The 21,547-nt window shown below is 41.0% G+C and overlaps 1 protein-coding gene across 1 annotated transcript in view; it reads left to right on the plus strand.

Annotated features, from left to right (window-relative positions):
• Window positions 1–266: 266 nt before the first annotated feature.
• The window catches only part of LOC125388228 (pyroglutamylated RF-amide peptide receptor), a 43,650-nt gene continuing 22,369 nt past the window's right edge, over window positions 267–21,547 (plus strand). The window contains exon 1 of the mRNA XM_048416214.3: window positions 267–820. Within this exon, the coding sequence (XP_048272171.3) occupies window positions 484–820 (337 nt within the window). The 5' untranslated portion in view covers window positions 267–483. The remainder of the gene's footprint in view (window positions 821–21,547) is intronic.

Genomic DNA, 21,547 nt, shown 5'->3' on the forward strand with positions numbered 1-21,547 from the left:
TGCATGAGACCCTTTTATGACTGCAACCTCTCTTCTGTATCTATTATTTCAAGGCAGAAAATATTTATCCCTGTTTTGCCATGTCCCATCTATGATTGCACAAGAGAACCAAGAGACTTTTGAAAACCTCAACAGCAGGTGATTCTTGACAAGGAAAGATGCTTGATGCTAGGTGCTTTGCGCAGGAGACCGCCCACTAGGAGATGGGGAGTATGTGGAGAGGCGGGGTTCAACTCCACTAGGGTCCAGAAAACTGGGGGACAAGAGATACTTAGCCTCACGTGGCTCTGTAAGGTTTCTGAGAACCTCAGCGCCTGGCTAGGAACTTTCTTAGAACTGCGAACAGTTTGACTGGCAGCGCTGACTTTACCTTGGTCACCGCCAGCTTCTCTCGCGGGGCTCGCACCGCGGTGCCACTTTTTTCCCACGCCTCTCCGGCCAAGGGCGTCCCCACCAGCGATCGTCGCGGTTGTGGAGCCCACTATGCCTTGGAACCTGACCGCGGAGCAGCTCTCGGCGTTGCTGCGGCTGCACAACCTGACGCGCTCGCAGTTTATCGCGCGCTATCGGCTACGGCCACTGGTGCTCACCCCGCAGCTGCCCGCCCGTGTCAGGCTGGCTCTCCTGCTCGCCGGCCTGATCATCTTTGCCCTGGCACTCTTCGGAAACGCCCTGGTGGTCTATGTGGTGACCCGCAGCAAGGCCATGCGCACCGTCACCAACATCTTCATCTGCTCCCTGGCTCTCAGCGACCTGCTCATCGTCTTCTTCTGCATGCCGGTCACCATGCTGCAGAACGTCTCCGACACCTGGCTGGGGGGTAAGGAGGTCCCTGCCACCGCCCTCCCCCCTTTTCTGATGGCCTTTTGTTTCTTCCTCAAGAGAATCCCTGAACTCCCGGAACTTCCCTGCAGGGCTTACTTGCTGAGGAAGCATTTGGTTTTTTGATTTATTTATTTATTTATTTAGTGACTTGTGGCATCTCCATCTTGTTCCAAAGATATTTAAGTACAGTCCAGGACAGGGGTGAGACTTCACTCACTTCAGCTCCTCCCCATATTGCAAGGTTACACACGCACACTGTTTAAAATAAACCATTAAAATTTTAGAATAATCTCTCAAATAATACTAATAATAAAAACCCCAAAGGTATTTTTTTTCTCTTTCCTCGTAACTTCCAGGCTTCCTTCCCAGTTGCTTATGCGATTTCCAGACAGGTTTTTGCATGTATTTGCTAATACAGACTTAAAACCTTTCACCACAACTATACACTGCAAAGAAAGGTCTTGGATTGGTTCTTTCTGGTGCTTGTATTCACAGACTTATAAAGGGAGAAGTAACAGTAAACAAGTTCCTTCAACTTCTAAAGGACTGGTGAACCTGCCCTTCATTAGAATAAGAGGTAGAAAAGACCCAGAAACCCCCAAGACAGGAGTCAGAGGGAGAGGAGCAGTGGGTGAGATGGAAAGACAAGAGGACACTGTGTTCCCAGGCCTCCAAAGACCTTCAGCAATCTTCTCCCCACTGCTTCCAGGGCTTCTTAGACAGGAAGTTCTAATTCTACCTTGCTTGTTTACATGGGCGACTGTATCCTGTGGATGCGTTAAAATTCTTAAAAAGTGGTTGTAAATGCATGAGAAATGGATCATCGCCTTCTCATTCTGCCATTTCCTCCCCGAGACTAATTTCTTTAAACACAGGGAGGCTGTTTTTATCTCACCTTATCCACTAGGAGATGGATCACTAGCAAATGCTTTCAGCAGTGCTGTTTTTCATTTGCATTGAATTTATGGTTGGTGATAAGTATGCTAAATTTCTGGCTGTCATTTCACCTTAGAAGCATTTTCTAAAAAGCATCAAAAAATGGGTACATAGAATTGACTTGAAAGTATTCCAGGGTATGAAAACAACCTAAATGCCCCTCGAATGAAGACTGGATAAGGAAAATGTGGTACATTTACACAATGGAGTACTACACAGCAGAAAAAAAATGACGATAGCTTGAATTTTGCAGGAAAATGGATGGAATGCAGGAAAATTAAGTGAGGTAACCCAGACCCAGAGAGACAAATATCATAGGTACTCACTCATGAGTGGCTTTTAGGCACAAAACAAAGAAAACCAGATACAATTCACAATCCCAGAGAACTTAGACAACAATGAGGGCCCTAAGAGGGACATACATGGATCTAATCTACATGGGAAGTAGAAAAAGACAAGATCTCCTGAGTAAATTGGGCAGCTTGCTCACAATTTACTCAGGAGAGAGTAGAAGGGGAGGGGAGAAGAAGGGAGGAGAGTGGAAAAAAATATATACTTCATTAAAAACAATAAAAAAATCTGAAAAAAGAAAAGTATTCCAGGGTATAGATCTTTGTAAATTGATTATAGATTAGAAACTTTTTGTGTTCTTTGTTAAAGCAATTGCATTTGGGCATCTTAGAGTTACCCACTATAGCTAATTTCATCAAATTAAGGGAGAAATTTGGGTCATCAAATAGAATGTGCTTTTTGAGGAGAAGTTATAGAGCTACTATTTTTACTGCTCATACATGTATCTGTTCTACTGGGGAGTTATGTTGTCATTGTGAGGGCAAGCAAAGCAGCACAGATCTTTGCTAACTATGGAAGGGCCAGATTGCCTCTAACATGGGCTAACTGAGCAGGTCTGGGTCCCAGATTTTAAATAATATGTTAAAGTGTGAAGAAGTTAGTAAGTAGACTGAGACAGATCTTTTACTCCAAGTCTTATTGAGAGATGATGCTCAGGAAGGTCACAGATCTCCCCTAAGAGGTCATAGGTAGGCATAGCTGAGGGTTCTCTTAAGCTTTCTGCTTCCTATTCTTCCTACTCTGTGGAGGATATATCACTTTAGCTTCTAAATACTAACCGAAGGTCATATATAGCTCTTACATTGTATAGGGTTGGTGTGACGTGGTGAAACTCTGTCTCAAAAAGCAGAAACAAAACCATTAAGTGGCCATGTCATTGAAGTACAAGTTATTAAGAAGTGTTTAATTAGAAGTTCCTCTCCTTATTTATCTAGGACAAGATTTATGGAATAAATAATATTCCTCATATTGAGTGACCTAAAACAAAACTTGAGAGCAGAAGAAATGGCCTATAGAGGAACTGACCAAGGATATGGAAGGAAGTAATTTGCAAATTAAAAGTTAGCATAGTATTGAAAAAATTCCTTTGGTATATTAGCAAAACACAATTAAATACAGTAAGAGTCAAAACTTAGTTTTAATTTGTTCATTTGATAAAATGATTGAGAATCTGCTATATGGCATACTATTTTTTCCTTAAGAACATGAAAGCTTATCTAGATCATTGCGGAACCTCAGAGAATAGAATATACCCAAAGTGAGCAAAGACAGTCTTTATTATCCAGAAGAAGATCCAGTCTTCTTTTGGACCAGGGGAGAGATGGGAAGGCTTTCCTTGGCTGTTGGTTGAACCAGGTCTTGAAGAATGATTTGGATTGTTTTCTACAGAGGAGGATGGACTGTGCTGTAGGAACATGGTCAGTCCACAGTCTGGGGAGAGAAGGGTCTGATGTTTTAAGAACACTGTGTAAGGCACTTTAGGCATACACAGCTGATATGTGGGGAACTGTAGGAAATAAGAAAAGAAGGCTACCATAACTGGGGAGGAAAATGAGTTATGTAAAAGCCTAGGATATAAATACTTCTCAATGCCTCTAGGGATAAGGTGATACAGACAGTGGTAGGGTGGTGGCTGTCTCCTGGAAGGGCAAAATAGCCTCCTCCAGAGCTGTGGGCAGGCTATCACACTTTCTAGTGTAATCGCTACTATTTCCATTTCTCTTTCCCTCTCCTTCCTCAAGCCATGAGCATAGATTTTCATGACATTGACATCTAACTCAAATCTAAGGAGTAAAATGCATTTTGTAAAGTAAAGCACCTGGATAACTTTGGTCATACATAACCCATACACTTTAAGTGATGAGTTTTCTAATACTCTCTTCTAAACTCTTGGGACAGTAGTCTGTGAATGACTTCTCTCCTGTCATAGCTTGTTGTCCATTGCTGGGATAAAACAGCATAACTAAGGGCAACTTGGAAAAGAAAGGGTTTATTTATCTTACCTGTCTTTCACAATCCACCATAAAGGGAAGTCAGGGTAAGAACTCAAGGCAAGAGTTTGAAGGAAGCAACTGGATGAAGCAGAAGGCATAGAGGAATCCTGTCTGTTTACTAGCAAGCTTGCTCTCTACTTGCTTATAGGCCTAAGAACTCTTCCCAGGGGTGGCACTGCCCCAATGGGTGATCTGTCACGCCAGTCTAATCAAGAAGGTGCCTCACAGACCTGCCTGCAGACAATCTGATGGAAGCATTCCCTTAATCAAGCTTTCTTCCTCCCAGATAGCTTTCCCTTGTGTCAAGCTGACAGAGAACTAAGGAGCACATTCCCATTCCTAGAGACCGTAGCAGTTATTAAGTATTCTACCAAGATCCTCGGGTGAGGCACGTGCCCTTGGAAGTTAGTAAGCATCCCTGTTAGCAGTTATTCTCAGACCTGCTTGCATAGAAAGTCTCTAAAGTGCTCCTAGAAACTGCCTCTGACAGACCAAGTCCAAAGAGTAACTCTCAATTCAGACGCAGCTTGCTCTGACCTCTGAAGCATGTGGTACCCAAGAGTTCTACCCAGGAATTATGTCAGAATGTCTTGTTGTGGGACTAAAATTATCTCTATTGGGAATATTTACACCATAGAAATCAACTGTTACATATTAGGCCCACAAAACAAAGAGCCAAAGAAATGAAAAGCCAGGTATGGTGGAGACATGTGTGACACCATTAACCACCAAGATGCTGGGGAATGCTTGACTGCTGGATAAGAAATTTTTCTGGAGGAGGAAGATGTGTGGAGCAGTCCAATGTGTTTCATACAATTGGTCTCATGCAATTGTGGGGCTGAATGCAAATGATCCGGCTCTAAGCTCCTCAATTGTGATTACCCTGTCACTGATTTTTTTTATGTTCTTTTTTATAGCCTAAGTCTGAAAGTAGACTTTTTGAGATCAAGATGAACCCCTGTCATGCTCTCCTGGTCTAGGATGGACATCTCTCTCTGCCACTCCTTTTATGTTTATGTCCTCTGTGGTCGACGGTTTTCTTGATTGCCTACTCTGCTCAGGCAACATGGTAGGTCAGTGGATGGAGTTAGGCACCTTCTCTGTCCAGTTCCCTTTCAGCCCATGGGGGCAAGAAAGATGCAGCAGGAGCAGTGCTCACATCTGCAGACTGCCGGTCCCCAATAATTAGCTCTGAAGTGCACAGGTACAGGCTTCCTGATTTATGTGATTTCTCAAAACTAAAATCAAAGCAGGAATTGTTCATTCTTCCTGTGACTGAGTTTCTAAGACATTTCTGCTCTTATCACCAAGACTGTAAGTCATTTGTGTACTGGAAATCTGAAAAGATTGTGTGTCTATGCCTCTCCTGGGAGGAAGAAAAAGACAGCGTGGTGCTGGAGACATGTGTGTACTCTGGAATCACACAGCTTCAGCTCACAGTTCTGTTGCCGTATCAACTAGATTCTACAATAAATGTCAGGGTTAAATCATCCTTATTAGAGGACAAAGCAGAAGAGAGTCATAATTATCATATGCCTGGTGCTGCCTCCTGCAGTGTTAGATGAAACTGCAGAGTTATATGACAAAGATGTAAGTTGTACAACTTGCTGAATTTTAGCAAAAAAAATATTAATAGCTATTCAATTCTTAGGATTTTCAGCTTGATTTTTAACATGTCTGTAATAGTTATATCTCAGAGCTGGAGAGATGTTCTGTTATTAGGTTCCATTTGTTTTTACAGAGGGCAGGAATTGGGTTCTAAGCAGCCATGTCAGGCAGCTCACAATCACCTATAATTCTATCTTCAGGGTATCTAACATCGTCTTCTGGCCTCTGAGTACCCACACATATGTGACACACACACACGTGTGCAAACACACACGCATACACACAATTGTAGTACAACTCTAATTGGTCTTAATAATAAAAAAAACTTGGGAGTCAGATATTAGGGGATGAAAGCTGAAAGATCAGAGAAACAGAGCAACCAGCCCCTAGTTCTTACCCCTACCAAATCCTCAGACTGAGCAGGGTATACTGTCTCTCCAATTCCTCAGACCGACTACTGAGCTCCTGTCTCTTCCCACCTTATATTCCCCTCTCCGCCCTGTCATATCACTTGCCGTCTCCACCTCCCTAGCACTGGGATTAAAGGTGTGAGCCACCACTGCTTGACTCCGTTTCTACTTTAGACTGATTCAATCTCCTGTAGCACAGGGTGGCCTTGAACTCACAGAGATCCCTCTGCCTCTGCCTTCCCAGTGCTGGAATTAAAGGTGTGTGCCACCCCTACCCGGTCTCTCTGACTAACTGGTGGCTAGCTCTGAACTCTGATCTTCAGGCAAGTTTTATTGGTTAAATCACAAACAAAATATCACCACACATAATTAAAAACAAAAAATAAGTCGAAGGATTATTTGTATTTTTCACCTACACATCTCTTTCAAAGTCAGGTATGGTGGCTCACACTTCCAATTCAAGTACTTGGGAAACCAAGGCAGCAAGATTGAGGCAAGTTTGAGACCATCCCAATTATCGGGTGAGACATTGTCTGAACAAGTAAATAAATGAAAAATCTTTAGCATATGCATGAAAAGAGACCAATATTTAATAAACATTCCTTGTGAAATCGAAATGCTCTTTGAGTATGCTAATGATATAGGTTGGCAAAGCAGTATTTGACATTGAGGAAAATTAAATTTTTAAAATATTGTTTCTTCATCCGTACCCTTTGGAAACATGCGCTTGGAAGAACTGAAGTGACAATAAAGGTTGGCATACACTGCAAGGACTGGGTATTTACTGTAACAAATGAAACCAATTGTTATAAATTCAGTCTTATTTTTTAAGTGATTGGTATATTTGTGTGTAGAATAAATTTTTATCCAAAATGGATGGTTTTAAAAACTGGACGAGAGGATATAGCTCAGTTGGTAGAATGTTTGCCCAGCATGGGTAAGACTCTGGGTTTGAGCGACAGCACCACATAAACCAGATACAGTGGTATGCAACCATCAGCCAAGCTCTCGGAAGATAACACAGGAGGACCAGAAGTCTAAAGTTGTTCTCAGCAATACAGTGAGTTCAAGGTTAACCTGAGATATGTGAGACCCTGTCTCAGAACCCAGACAAAGGGACTGAAGAAAGATCACTGATTTCCAGAAGAACCAGGGTCAATTGCCAGCACCCATACAGTAGCTAACTTCAGTAGCTCCAGTTCTATGGGATTCAGTACCCATTTCTGACTTTCCTGGGTACCACACGATTGTATTGCCCAGAAAAACATACAGGCGAAACACCCATACACATAAAAATAAATAATACAATAAGACAACAAGAAATTTAAGAACTGTCATGCTGTTGGTAATATCTTAAATATATTCATTATGTATTTGTACAAAACAATTGCTTTATTCATATCAATTTACAGATAACTTATGCTAATTTATTGATTAGGTTCCTAACCATCATTACTTCTATTCTGAAAATATCAGAATCTAGACTTGTTGTTTGCACTGAGAAAGTGGAGCACAGTGGTGCTTTCATTTACTGCAGAGGCAGCAGCAGATCCCTAGGGAAGGGTACTGGAGCTGGCTGTGAAGGCTTTCCTGGGGTTGACGCCACTTTGGTAATTAAGGCTCACATGACTTTCCAAGTCACCCCAGACTGTAGGGATAATGTAGACACAGCAGATCAGCACAAAGTGATCCTGTTGACTTGTTACCCTGCCTGTTAATTCAACAGGTCACTGTGACAACACTACCCCCAGAACACACACTAAATCTCCTTTCGTTATGAGCACACACACACACACACACACACACACACACACACACACACACACACAGCCGTTTCTCTGTGATTGCTCTTGCTGTCTGATTCATGGCCTGGAAAGGAGAGTAAGGTCTTCTCACTTTGACCACCAGGTCCAGGGGCACTGTGACATAATGATGTTGGCCCCTTGGTGTTGACTTCTTTTTCCCACAACGCATGGATTTTCTCAATCTGGACAGTCACGGGCAATACTGTGCACTTTAGAGCCGAGGGAATAAGAGTGACAAGAATAGCCAGCTATGCACAGAGAGCTTACCATGTACTAGGTACATTATCCTCACTCCACAGGTGAGAGATAGAGATGCTAAATGTTCTATTTTATCAAGTATATGTTCTGTGGAATAAGCCCCTCAAAGGTAGGGTGATTAAAGAAACCATTGCTCCCATTCTGCAGGGCAGAACTTTCATCTTGGCTCAGATGAGGGGTTCTTTTTTCTTTGAATTTTTAAAACTTTTAATCTATACACAAATGTAGTTTTATTCACAATAGCCTAAAAGTTGGAAAAAAGAATATCCAACAACTGAGAAATAGGTAAGGAAAATATTATATATCCATTTAATATTATTATATTTGGAATATATTCAGTTGTATAAAAGAACAAATTATTGTTATATTCTATAAAATGGATGAACCTCAGAAATAAGTTCTCTTTCTTTCCTTCTTTTACCATTTCTTAAATAATTTATTCTTTTCTCAGGTCTTATATTTTGTTTTTTAATTGTTTTCATTGAGTTATATATTTTTCTCTACTCCCCTTCCTTCCTCTCCCCTCCCTTTCTACCCTCTTCCATGGTCCCCATGCTCCCAATTTACTCAGAAGATCTTGTTTTTTTCTACTTCCCATGTAGATTAGACCCATGTATATCTCTCTTAGGGTCCTTATTGTTGTCTAGGTTCTCTGAGACTGTGAATTGTAGGTTAGTTTTTCCTTGCTTTATATCTAAAAGCCACACATGAGTCAGTATAATATTTGTCTTTCTGGGTCTGGGTTACTTCACTCAATATTATGTTTTCTAGATCCATCCATTTGCCTGGAAATTTCAAGATATTGTTATTTTTTTCTGCTGTGTAGTACTCCATTGTGTAAATGTACTACATTTTCCTTATCCTTTCTTTGGTTGAGGGGCATTTATGTTGTTTCCATGTTCTGGCTATAACAAACAATGCTTCTATGAACATAGTTATGCATAAGTCCTTGTGATATGATTGAGCATCCTTTGGGTATATACCCCAAAGTGTTATTTCTGGGTCTTGAAGAAGGCTGTTTCTTAATTTTCTGAGAAATTGCCATACGGATATCCAAAGGGGCTGTACCAGTTTGCACTTTCACCAGCAATGGAAGAGTATCCCCCTTACCCTACAACCTCTCCAGCATGGGTTGTCATCAGTGTTTTAGATCTAACAGGTGTAAGATGGACTCTCAGAGTTGTTTTGATTTGCATTTCTCTGATGGCTAAGGAAGCTGAGCATTTTCTTAAACATCTTTCAACCATTTTAAATTCCAGATGAGGGGTGCTTAATCTGGTCTCTCTGGTATCACTCATGAAACTACATTCAACTAATAACCTATTAGGCTCTCATTATATTAAATGTCCTAAACAAGAGGCACGACATCTCTGATGCAGGTGACTTCCTCAATCAGAAGAGCCCAGAGTTCTTTCTATGGAGATATGTAGTAGGAGGCTGCTTGTTCATTACCAGCTGCCCAGGACCAAAATAACCACTCAAAAACTGTATTAATTAAATCATTGCTTGGCTAATCACTTAAGCATATTGCTAGCTAGCTCTTACATCAAGAACTAACCCATTACCATTATTTTATATTTTACCATGAGGCTCATGGCCTACTGGCAAGGTTTCAGCTGACAACTCACATTTTCTCCTCTGGTGTGGGAGTATCAATATGATCCTGATTCAAGCAGTGACTTCCCCAGTAGGTTCTGAATAAGAAACCTGAGTAGTGTCTGAGACTTTCTTAATGGTAAAATAACAAAGCCGCGGAAATTAGCAATGGCCACTGTTTAAATAAAAGTATTTAATGAAGTAAAATAACACTCCAGTTAAATTTATATTACAGTATAAGTAATATAAATATAAGTATAACTGTAATAAGTTTGCAGGATGCTCCAAAAATCTGGTTGAAATGGTGAGCACATTCAAAATTCAAACTAATTTTACATTTTTAGTATTGAGGAAATAATACATCTGGGTAATTTTATGACCCTGTGAACATTTGCTTCTCTGGTTTGCATCCCACCCTCAGTGTATAAATCCCATAAAGTCAGAAGCAGGTCTGTTTAATCAGTCCACTAAACAGATTAGCATAGATTCTGTGTTCAAAGGGATTAATGAGTATTTTCCATTATAGTCATATTTGAAGCTTTTGTGGGATCCCTGCTCTTTCCTGTGATGGCATATGAAATTGCTCCTACTTTTCCTGTATTTTGTACAGGCATCATTTAGTTGTGAGGAACAAAGACTCAATTTACTTCAAGTAATTGGTGTTTAGGATGGCTTATTTGGGGGCAGCCATGAAGGAGACTAGCGTCTTTTGAAGACAAGGCGAGAAGCAGGTAGCTGTCATGGAAACTGAAGCAGAACTCAGAGCAACAGCTCTGTGAAGCTCAGCAGAAGGAATTCTCCATCTCTAGGTGCAGCTATCAATGCAACTTTTGCCCTTCTCTAGAAAGAATAAAGGACCACTTATTAAAGTTGATTGCTTGTTACCACCAATTTCTACTATTTTGATTTATTTTGTTTTGTTAAATTTCCTAGGTGCTTTCTCTTGACAAGTCAATGTGGCTGCATTGACTTCTGCTTCAACACTGTACCTCAGGGTGCTTACTGTAGTGATTAGGTCTTTTACTCTTAGTGTCTACTGTTCACATCCTTATGTTAGGGATTGGTGCAAAACTACCCTTACATAGCATATCTGTCTGTTTCACTTGTCGATGATTGCCATTTAGATGACCAAAATTAAGTAGGTATATCAGTTAACGTTCAGATTAAATGTGACAAATCAGCAAATTAAGGGCCAAAAGGCTTGGTTGGGTCCACAGTTTCAGTCTATCACATCAGGGGAGGATGGTGATTGGTCTAGGGTTAGAATATACAGAGTAGCTGGTTCACATCTATGCATGTGATGAAGTAGAGAATCTGGAGGCTGGACTTCAGCTTTCTAGGCATACTCTAGGAGGTTTTGTCGACCAGTTAGGCCCAAATTCCAAAGCTCCCACAATCTCCTAGAATAGTGTCAGCAACTTCAGACCACATGACCAGAAACACGAGTCTCTGGAGAATTTTTCACATTTAAACCCTAACAAGGGATAAAAAAACGTCTTCAAAATAAGTGTGGTCTTTATGGAACTTTACGCTGGTACACCTTTCCACTGTTCATTGCTATAATTAAATGCCTGTGACCAAGTGGTGTTTCATAGCAAAAAAGTGCTTTATTTAACTCGCCATCCTGGATATCCAAGTACCTACATTTGGAAATGGCGCTCTTCCTCATAAATTCTTCAGATGAAGTAGAGTAGGACATTCCAAGGGCCAAGGGATGTTTGTATATGTGTGAGTTCTGCGTGCAGGCATCTGTGTCTGCACCTCTATGTGTATTCTGTGATCTCTTTTCCTTTCTCAAGCTATCTCTAGTCACGGAAGCTTCATCCTGATGACTTTATGGAATTGTACCCATCTTGGGAAGCCCCACTTGTGTATGTGATAATTAGATTTGATCCACCTCCTCATTATTTCATGATCACTGTGAACTTGACCCTGAGGTTCAAAGGGGACAAATTACAGCTTGCTTTTTTTTTAAGAATTATCATTTCTTATTGTCATAATTAAAGAAGCAGAGTGGTTGTTTGTTTTTTTTCATTCTCTAGCTTTCATGCCAGTTTAGAGCTAGGCGTTATAATCTGCTAATGAGTTAGGAAGTTTTGGGTAAGCATCGGCCATTTAAAAAACTCAAGTATCTAAAAACAGAAAGCATCAAAGAGCATAGTCACGTAAACATTGCTACGTATTTGCTATGATTTAAACTTCAAATATCCCCCCAAACTCTGGTCGTGTGTTAAAGGCTTCATCAGGTTGTCATTGTTGGGAGATATTAGAACCTTTCCGAGGAGAGAGCGAGGGGGAGGTCTTAGACCGCTGAGAGCATGACTTAGAAGCAATAGTGAGAGTTCAGCCTCTTCTTTCTCTGTAGTTTATTTCTTGGCATGAAGTAAATAGATTTGTTCTGCAATATATTCCCACCATAATGGATTGCCTTGCTCCAAGGTCAAGGGGAGGCAATTCTTCATGGGCTGGAAGCTTCAAAATGAGCCCAAACGGCTTTTTATCTTTTTCTGTTAATTACCAAGGCATCTGTTAGACTCTAACAGTCTGGAGGATGTAAAGCTGACAAGCACTCTCATCTGTGCATATATCATGATCATAACCAAACGCCTAAGGGGAATTAGCAAATGCAGTTGACTGTAGCAAATTCAACCTGTCTGTCGTTGGTAGTGGTCCAGCGGGAGATACAACCGAGAACAGCTGCCAGCACCTGCGGGAGCTTCGTTAGCCTTTACAGACCTCCACTCAGTTAAAGCTGCTTCTTCACTTGACCATGAAAAGGAATTTCAGGACAAATCAATATGAAGCAGATTTGGCGTTTATTAAAAATAAGGCTTAACGTGGACTTAAGCATGGGTGGTAATAGAAAGAGAGCTCTCAGGGAAAGAACAGAATATCCTCGAGAGCATGGTTGTGGGCTTCTCAAAGGGCAGTGATAATTAGGCGTCTTAACAGTGATTATTTATAGGCTTTGGGGATTATCTTGTTCAAAGGGCCTCTGAAGGACTCCACCCCATATCTTTCCCCCTTTTCAATAAGTGAAATTATAGGGTGGCTGTAGAGCTGCCTTAGATAGGACTATAACCATGGGTCATAAAAGTTAAACAGGGGGCTTAAGAATTTTTGTGAGATACCAAGAATTTTGGAGGCTCCTAGGTAGAAAAGGAAGAAGAGAAGCCATATAAGTTTAATATTTAGGCATAACTTGTTATTTTAATAATAATGTCATAGGGTCTCTCTTATGCTACTGTCAGTATATCAGGGCACTTTGGTCTTGCAGTGCAGCTGTCCTTAACATTTGAATTATGTTATTTGAATTATGTTATTTGAATTATGGCATTGTTTGAGCTATAAATAAACATATTAATGGGTGTGTGTTGCGAATGTGCCAAGCTTAAAAGAATAATTTTAAGGAAGAACTCAAGGGTGGAATAGATAAGAAATATAGTATGAGATTTTAATTATTGGATATATACTATGCTGATAGTACTTAAGAGGAAAATAATAAAGCAAGCAGAATCAAAAATCAAGAATCAAGTATACTACTGATACACGTATGGAATGAAGTTTCTGAGGTTCTACAAATATTATAGACATTGACCCTGGTGTTGGTTGCCCAGCAGAACTACGTAGGAAGACTCCATTGCTGAGGTTACCACATATTGGGGTTGTAGGACATGGAGGGGTCAAACTGGAACTGAACTGGAATTTTCCTCCTTTGGGATTTGTCCCCATATTGCCAGAAAGTGCTACATAGGATAGCTGTCATCAACAGTCTTACTCAGCTGTGGTCCCTGCACACTACACTGGTAACCAGTCAAGCACGATGTGCCCACTGGGCAATGGTGACAAACCTTAAAGGAAAATAAACCGCTTTCTAGTTGAAAGCAAGGCTGGTCCAAAGGAGAGACTTCATGTCTGGTGCTAGAAACCTGGTCAAAATCCCATAGCTAAGAGGTCACGGGCCATACTCTAGAAGCCATTGCTGCTGGTTTGCAAAATGGGCATGATAGGTTTGTCGGGTTGCCTTCTAAATAACTAGCTTATGTTCATAGATTAGGGTGGGTGCCAGCTTTGTTCAGAAAAGCTTCCCATTGCAGTGGGCAGTGATAGCTAAGGAGATTCCTAACTTGCCAAAGTGCTGAGAATAAGTGGTTGTTACATATTTAGCCGTGAGTGAGACAGCGCTGCCACTCTCTGTAAGGACATCATGGAAGAAGAGACAGGATGAATGTAAGCGCAAATGAAGGGGTAGAGTATGGTCAAGTCTTCAGGTCAAGTGTCTCAAGAGTTCCTGGTTACTACCAGGAACCCAGGATTCTCAACATCTAGACAAGAAGGCAAGCCGAAACACCAAAAGTTACTAAATGCTGTAACCTCGATTTCTAGCTCCAAATAAGAGCTGTTACTTCTTGGTCTCAGCGACCCCTCTCTGCAGCCTTGAAGAGTATCAATTTGCACCTGTGTACAGCCAGATGATTAACAATTGCAAACTCGACATCCTTCTTTGCTCTCATTAGAAAACAGAAAAAACTAAAAACAAAACAAAACAAAATAGGCATCTAACATAACAGTAAGAAGGAAAAATAGTTGCCTAAATAGAGCATTATGAGACAAGAAGGCCACTAAGATACCATTGAGTTTGTTCTGGCCCTACTAGGCTTGGGGCCTGGTTTCTATAGTGAGACACTACAAAACCCAGGTAGACTCCATTGGAGAAAGCTAATTTTTAATTTGTGAGTGGTTATCAATTAAAGACAGTTTCTGAGTTAGGGATGTGGGCTTGTGTCCATTTCCACTCTCAGGGCTGGGACCTCATCTGGTGCAGATCCATGCAAGCTCTGTGCATCCTACCACAGACTCCGTGAGCTTATATGTGCTTCAGTCCTGATGTGTTTAGAAGGCTTTGTTCGCTGTTTGCTTGGCGTTCTCCATCCCTATGGTGCTTACAATTTTTTTGTCTCATCTTTCACAGGGTTCTCTGACCTACAAGGGGAGAGAAATGAATGAGATATCCCATTTACATTCCAAGATCTCTTAGTCTCTGCTCCTTGTCCAGCTGTGTGTCTCTGTTTTTGTATACTAAAGAAGGACGCATCCCTGATGTTGGCTGAGCGAGACAATGATCTCAGTACAGCAGATTGGCATTAGGGATTGTTTGCTGCTACATGCATTTAGCAGAACAGTATTATTTAGTTTTCTTCCAAGTCCCTCGCTTATCTAGTTTCAGGCCCTTGGTGAGCCAAGCAGTGTTGGCTATGTCTTCTGTTGTGAGCCTTAAAACCAATCAGATACTGGATTGTTAGTCCCCCCAAATTTGTGCCACACTAGTGCACCAGTGCATCTTGCAGGCAGGTCACCATTATCGATCAGAGTTTGCATCTGGGCTGGTGTTTGCCTTTCTCCTTTGGTAACATGCAAATTACCTTCCACTACCAGGAAAACAAGTCAGTAGCAATAAAGGTTCTAGGTAGGTGTGTGAGTCTGAAAGAAAATGACGCCCACAGGCTTAAAGGGAGTGTCTCTTAGGCATGTATGCAGACGTAGGCAATGTGGTTTTCTGCCTTCTTTTTCTCATTTCAGGCCAAAGGTTTATACTTTCTAGTTGGTAATGAGGGTAAACTGTATTCTCTGTGCGTGCCTGTGGATCTCAAAGTAAAGAGCAGGGAGAGGAGGGGAATGAGACAGAGGTACAATTCAAACCTGGGATGCTGACTGTAGTCAGACATCACATATTTAATCCTGAGATACTAGTTCTGCTTGGCCTGTGCAGTGTAGACATTTGCTGTACAGTAGATGTCCAGAGCGCAGGTGGCTAATTTCTATCCAAGAATGCTTGGGGACCTTTGCTACATAAGCCTTATGGTGTCTCTTTAGAGGAGCCCAGTGGTGCAGATGCACACTAAAAGTTGGAAAATTCAAGCAACCATGTTTTCATCATTCATCTCTCATTAAGATTTTGTCTTTCTTTTCTATATGAATAGTAATGTTTACTCTGTCCCCCAACTCAACTGTACTTTAAAAATAATGCTTCTTATTATTAGAAATTTAGAAAATAATCTGGAAATGACCATCATTTAACATTCTTGTGAAGAAAAAAATCACTCATTAGCATTCAGTGCAGTCTCTAAGAGTTTGATATTAGACATTGTAGAGAAACTTCATTTTACTGAGTATGTAGCTACTTCAGAACTTTTCAAATTGTGTATTAAATGATATATTAAATACCCAAAGGTCTTCTAAATATTTAAATTATGTACATAAACATCTAAGAAAGAAGACAATATGAGACAGTCATTCAATTCTATAATTCATAATGGCCAAATAGCACATTGATTTCCTTAATTCACACACATTAGGTTCCCATCCCTATGTTATTGCTTAAGGCCTAGTGTGTATTAGGTTTCCTCTGATTAAAGAAGTGGCTGTTCTCTCTGTATAGATCCAAAGCAGTCATTTGTGTGGTGTGGATTTCGCTGGTACTGAGGAATAAAGACCTTCAGTACCGTAAGTGAGGGTGCAGTGAAATCACAGAACCAGATCTCTCCATGCACACATGGAAACAAAAGATTTATGGGAAATATGGAACTGCTGCATGGCTATCTGTTGGCTTGTAGAGAGAAAACAGCCAGAGGATTTGGGGAGTCAAAACCTGTCATGGTTACCTCTTGAGGACTGATAGAGGAGCAAGGGGGAAAGCCTTGCCAATTTTAAAGAGGACAGGTAGCTGAAAGGTGGGGGAGGAAGCTATAAGCTGAACAGCCTGAGATTAGCATAGCAGGCAGATGAGGAGGGCTTGGACACTATTGCGGAAGGGGGGGGGCTTTGATATATGTTGCAGGTGCTCATTAAGAGAATCCTGGAGGTTAGTGTGGGGCTTTATATGTAACCAGATGTCCCATTTGTGTGAGGTAGGAAGAGATAAGGGATGTAGTTCTTGGCAGACAGAAACCCATTTCACAGGTGCCTGAGGAATGCTGAGTGTAGGCTTTTATGTCTGTGTCAGCCTGAGCTGAGCCTAGACTGTCAGCCAGAGAACTAGTCACTGGTACTGACTTTTGGAGTTTGGGACCTAGCACTTACTATTTCTGTCATGGACAAGTTTCTGTTGGTTGGAGTAAAAAGTTGCATCTCCAGAGGAAAATCCCATTGCATGCAGACTGCTGAAGATAAATACTTTGTACACAGGAACAAATTAGACTCATTAATACTTTAGTTTACTTGGCCATTCTTCTACTTTTGATGTTAATTCTGTTGACACAAAACCACAGCTCCCATCTTAAAGAGAATACGAAACAGTTTCTTCTGGACCCATGAGTGACCATGGCCCAGAAACACAGATTTAGGCTACCCCAAATTCCATGTTTTGATGTGGAAGTAGTTTTATAGTTTTATAGAATAAAGATTACCTGAGTTAATGGGAGCTCACCAACTCCAGCTGGACAGGGAAGGAACCAGCATAGGTTCAAACTAGTCCTTCTGAATGTGGATGACAGTTGTATGGCTGGGGCAGACTACGGGGTCACTGGCAGTGGCACCAGGACTTATCCTCACTGCTTACTGACTTTTAGGGAACCTATTCTCTTTGGATGGATACCTTGCTCAGCCTAGATATGGTAGGGAGAGCATTGGATTTTACCCAGAGTAATGTGCCTTTTCCTCTCTGAGGAATGGATTGGGAGTGTGATGAGGGGGAAGGTGAAGGGAATGGGAGAAAAGGAGGGAGAGGCAACGGGGATTGATATATAAAATGAAAAAAGATAATTTGTCTTCTTTCAATAAAGAAAAATAAAATAAAAATAAAACAGAAACTATTGGAAAAAGTCATATGTTAAGGCAAATTTAAAATGTACCAGTGTACAACAGTAGAATGGTAGACACAAGCAAGATGGGGGAAGCTTTCCATAGGTTCAAGATCACATTTCTGGCTTTTGGGTTAGTAGAAGCTAGTGGTTGCTAAGTTAATAGATTATAAACATTTTTAAAAATCTATTAGTCACTACATGTTGGTTCCAACACAGAGTTGGGCAGGAAAAGGTTGTTCTGGAGGGCTAGAACTAGCCAAGGATATGGTAAGTAGTCTCTGGACCTTGCAACCAGTGCACCACACTTCTAACCAGTCAATCAGTCTCTGCAAGACAAAGAGTTGTGTATTTATTAAATGTAAATAATGAGCTATGTAAAATTCCTATATAACCCTGTTTTTAAAGGCATTATTGATGGTCACAATATAATATGTTTTTTTGACTCAACAAATTCTTTCTAATGCCTACTCTGAGCATTTCTGTTCATTTCCTGGTCTACAAAAAGTTAATCTTCCCACCCCTGTTACTTCACAATGGGTTACTTTAAAATTCTGAACATAATGAAACCATTATTTCTGAATTTTGTATTATTGTCCTAATGTTTAACCTGGGCTTATTTTAGTCCATTATTTTAATAGTCTAATTTTTAGTCACTAGTGGGAACTAGAAAGCCAATTTAGTCTAAATAGCATTTTTTCTAAAATAGCATTTTTAGCTATTGGAGTAATAAGAATTGAAGGCTACTATTATAGATAGTTTTATTCTGGTGAATTAGGCTTTCGGTACTAATCCACCAGAGACATTTTTTGTAATTGAAGGAACACCCTGAGGAAAATTACACAATTCTTGTGTACTTGCAGGCTCGCAAGCCAAAAATTTCCAAGTCTGGAATTCATGAGGTCCTTAGTGTGAATCCATCTGCCTAGACCTGGTTTTCTCAAGTCAGTTCCCACAGAGAAACACTTCTTTGCCCTGCTCTTAGATGATGAGTGTTGCAGGTGCCTCGGAGGCTGAAGGACGGGCTCCAAGAGGGTGAAGTGGGGGGGTCTCAGAGTAATGAGTCAAGATTTGTACTGATCTGTTACGGGTCACTAATGTAGGACTCACTTCTCCCAGGTTCATATAATGTGAGTTTTTCTGAACATGTTCCTTTGGTTGAATAAAACCTAGGTAAGGAAGGGCTGGAAAACTTTCCACTGGTACAGGCCTTCATATTTCCTCTTCTGCTGTCTTATGATGACAACTTGGGATTGCTGGACATAGAAAAAAACATTTTAGAGTAAAGGAGAGAACAAGACAGACAAAGGAAACCTGGAAAGAAGGGTTTTGTTTGGTTGGTTTTTATAGAAGAAAATTTAGAGGCAAACATTAATTTGTAGCTTTACTTTAATGAGATAGTTTAATAGATGTCTCTCTACTTGGTGTTTTCCCAGTGGGATTCTAGCTATCTGCTGAGATGAATGCATTACCCAGTGTTGATGAGTCTATAGGAATAAAATGGGGCCAGCAAGATGGCTCAGCAGTTAAAGGCTCTTACTGCCATGCTTGATGGCTGCCATCCTTGATGACCCTAGCTGGGTCCCCAGAAGCCCACAGAGTGAGAGAAGAGAAAGGACTTCCTCAATTGTTCTATGATTTCCACGCATATACCTGCACATGCAATGAACAAATAAAAACATAATAAAAAGAAAAAGTGTCTGTTAGGAATATTTGCTAACATGAGCTCCCTGCCGATGCAAAATTCCCAATCTGGCAAATCAAAACAAGATTAAGAAATATCCAGGTTTAATGGGAGTTCTGCACTCTTGGGTGGCCCCGAGGGGGAAAACCGGGAAGTCACACATACACACAAAAAAAGCGACACCCTCCCCCCAGAAGAAGAAAGGGAGACCACGTATTTCTCTTTTGGGGGATCACTTAAATACCCTGGGAAGTGGTTCTGACCCTACCCTAAGGGAGGATCAGGACCTGGCCTGCTGGGATTTGGAGTTCAGACCAGGCCTGGGGCCTGGGAAAGATGTGAGGGGCAGGGGCCAATGCTCCCAACTTGATAGTGCCCTCAAATTTAATAAATAAAATTCTAAACAAAATCACATGTAAGAACATTTTCATGCTATCTTCCAAATAAAGCTGGAATTGTTATGCCCAGATCCACAAAGACCCCCCCAAAATCAGCAAGGAAACCGAGTCCCATATGTAAAAGTAAAGAGCCTTTATTTTATACAAGTTTGCAAACTCAGTCTTTACGTATGTTCTACGTATTGGAATAAACGGAGAGCCTCCAGCTCAATTAGATTTGGGTTTTTATAGTAATAAAAGTGAGAGTGAGGGATTTCTAAGGTTCAGGACCCCTGATTGACTGATTGGTGTCCTGCTGAGTGTGTGCTGGCAGGTGATCCTATCTACAATGGTTGGAATGTTAGGAATTCCCTTTGGATGGTGTATTCTTGGGTGGTGCTCAGGTTAGCTCAGTCTATGGTTCTTTCTACAACCAGGTATTGGTTCAGGGTAATCTATTGAGTCTCTCCTGCAGGTGATAATGGTTGGAAGTTAAGAACTTTCTTTGAGTGTTCTGTTTCTATTAAGCTTATCATGGCTGGCTCCTACAGGAATAGTGTCAAGATCAGAAGGAATTTCTTTGGAAAATATGCCTGGTGTTCCCAAAGGGAGGTCTATGCTTAGGGTTGACGATACAAGAGGAGGACGTACTACCTCATTTGACTCAGTGTAAGATGTTCTCTGCAAAAGGAGCCAGAAAGGATACTAAAGAATGGTTCAGTGTCATTCTTTTAGAACATCAATCTGCGAAAGTGAGGCACAGAGATAGCCTGGAATGCATCAAACCAACCGACCTCACTTCCAGCCTACACAGCTAGTGTGAAAAACTTGTCCCTGGACTTAGTGGTCTACAATGGCTTCATTTTTCTTGTACCACTATGGAATGTACTTCTATAGACATGAACCTGAGACTAAATGAAGAGTAGCTCTTTAGATTTTCAGGCTTAAATAACAACTACTTCTGAAAATCCATCCAGAGATCCCAATTATGATGTAAAGAAGATAAGGAATCTGGCAGGTTTTGAGGTTCACTATTTGACTGAATTTGCTCCCTTCTATCCATTCACCCATTGCCACCCTTCACACCTATTATGAATGAAGATATCTTAGCTTGTTCCCGCTTCCCCTTTCTTGGGGCTTTCAGTTTGCTCCCTTTTGCATGAGTTACAGGTCACCTACTGAACTATTTTCTAGTGCAGATTTTACCTGCACCTCCTTACACATTTATTAATTGTGGCGTGCTAGCTGCTATGCCTTGTGAGAAACATGTTACTAATACAGAACAGCTGAACATGAGCGATTTTATTTAAAAACTTGTAATAATTTTGTAATCAGAGAGATTGTCGCGTCCAAAGGAAACCCCAATTCCCCAAACTCCAAAAGGCAGTCCAAACATCCAAAATTGAGCTCAATTTGGACTATAGAAGGATTTCTGGCAGTTAGAAACATCTTGTAATACTGAGAATTTGTGAAACTTGTTTTTATCTACCATTCTCGTTATATCCAGCAGAAGGGACAAATGACTTCCTGTGGGGCCTATCCACAGATCAAAACCCATGCTGGCCTCCAGGCTCCCTCAGTATCACAAGTACCTGTTACACATTTCAAGGTCCATGCTAGCATCCTAGCCCTTCTCACCTCCTCCCCTCCCCTACTCTCCATCCAACTCCCCCAGTTACTCATTCCCCTTTAATCCTACTATTCTGAATATGGCCTCTTTCTCTCCCTTCCTTTTTCTTACTTTTCTCTACTCAGCCCCTCCTTTTCTCACTGTTTTTTTTTTCTATTCTCTATTCTCTGCTATTTTCCCCTCCCCCACAGATAGCCCTGGCCAGGTCCAGTCTGCTAACCTTTTCTCTAGACTTTTCCAGGAGCTTCAGGCTGCTCTTTCTCTTATCTACTCT

This window comes from Myodes glareolus, chromosome 6 (assembly GCF_982192425.1).
Source record: "Myodes glareolus chromosome 6, mMyoGla1.1, whole genome shotgun sequence".
NCBI classification, from domain to species: Eukaryota; Metazoa; Chordata; class Mammalia; order Rodentia; family Cricetidae; genus Myodes; species Myodes glareolus.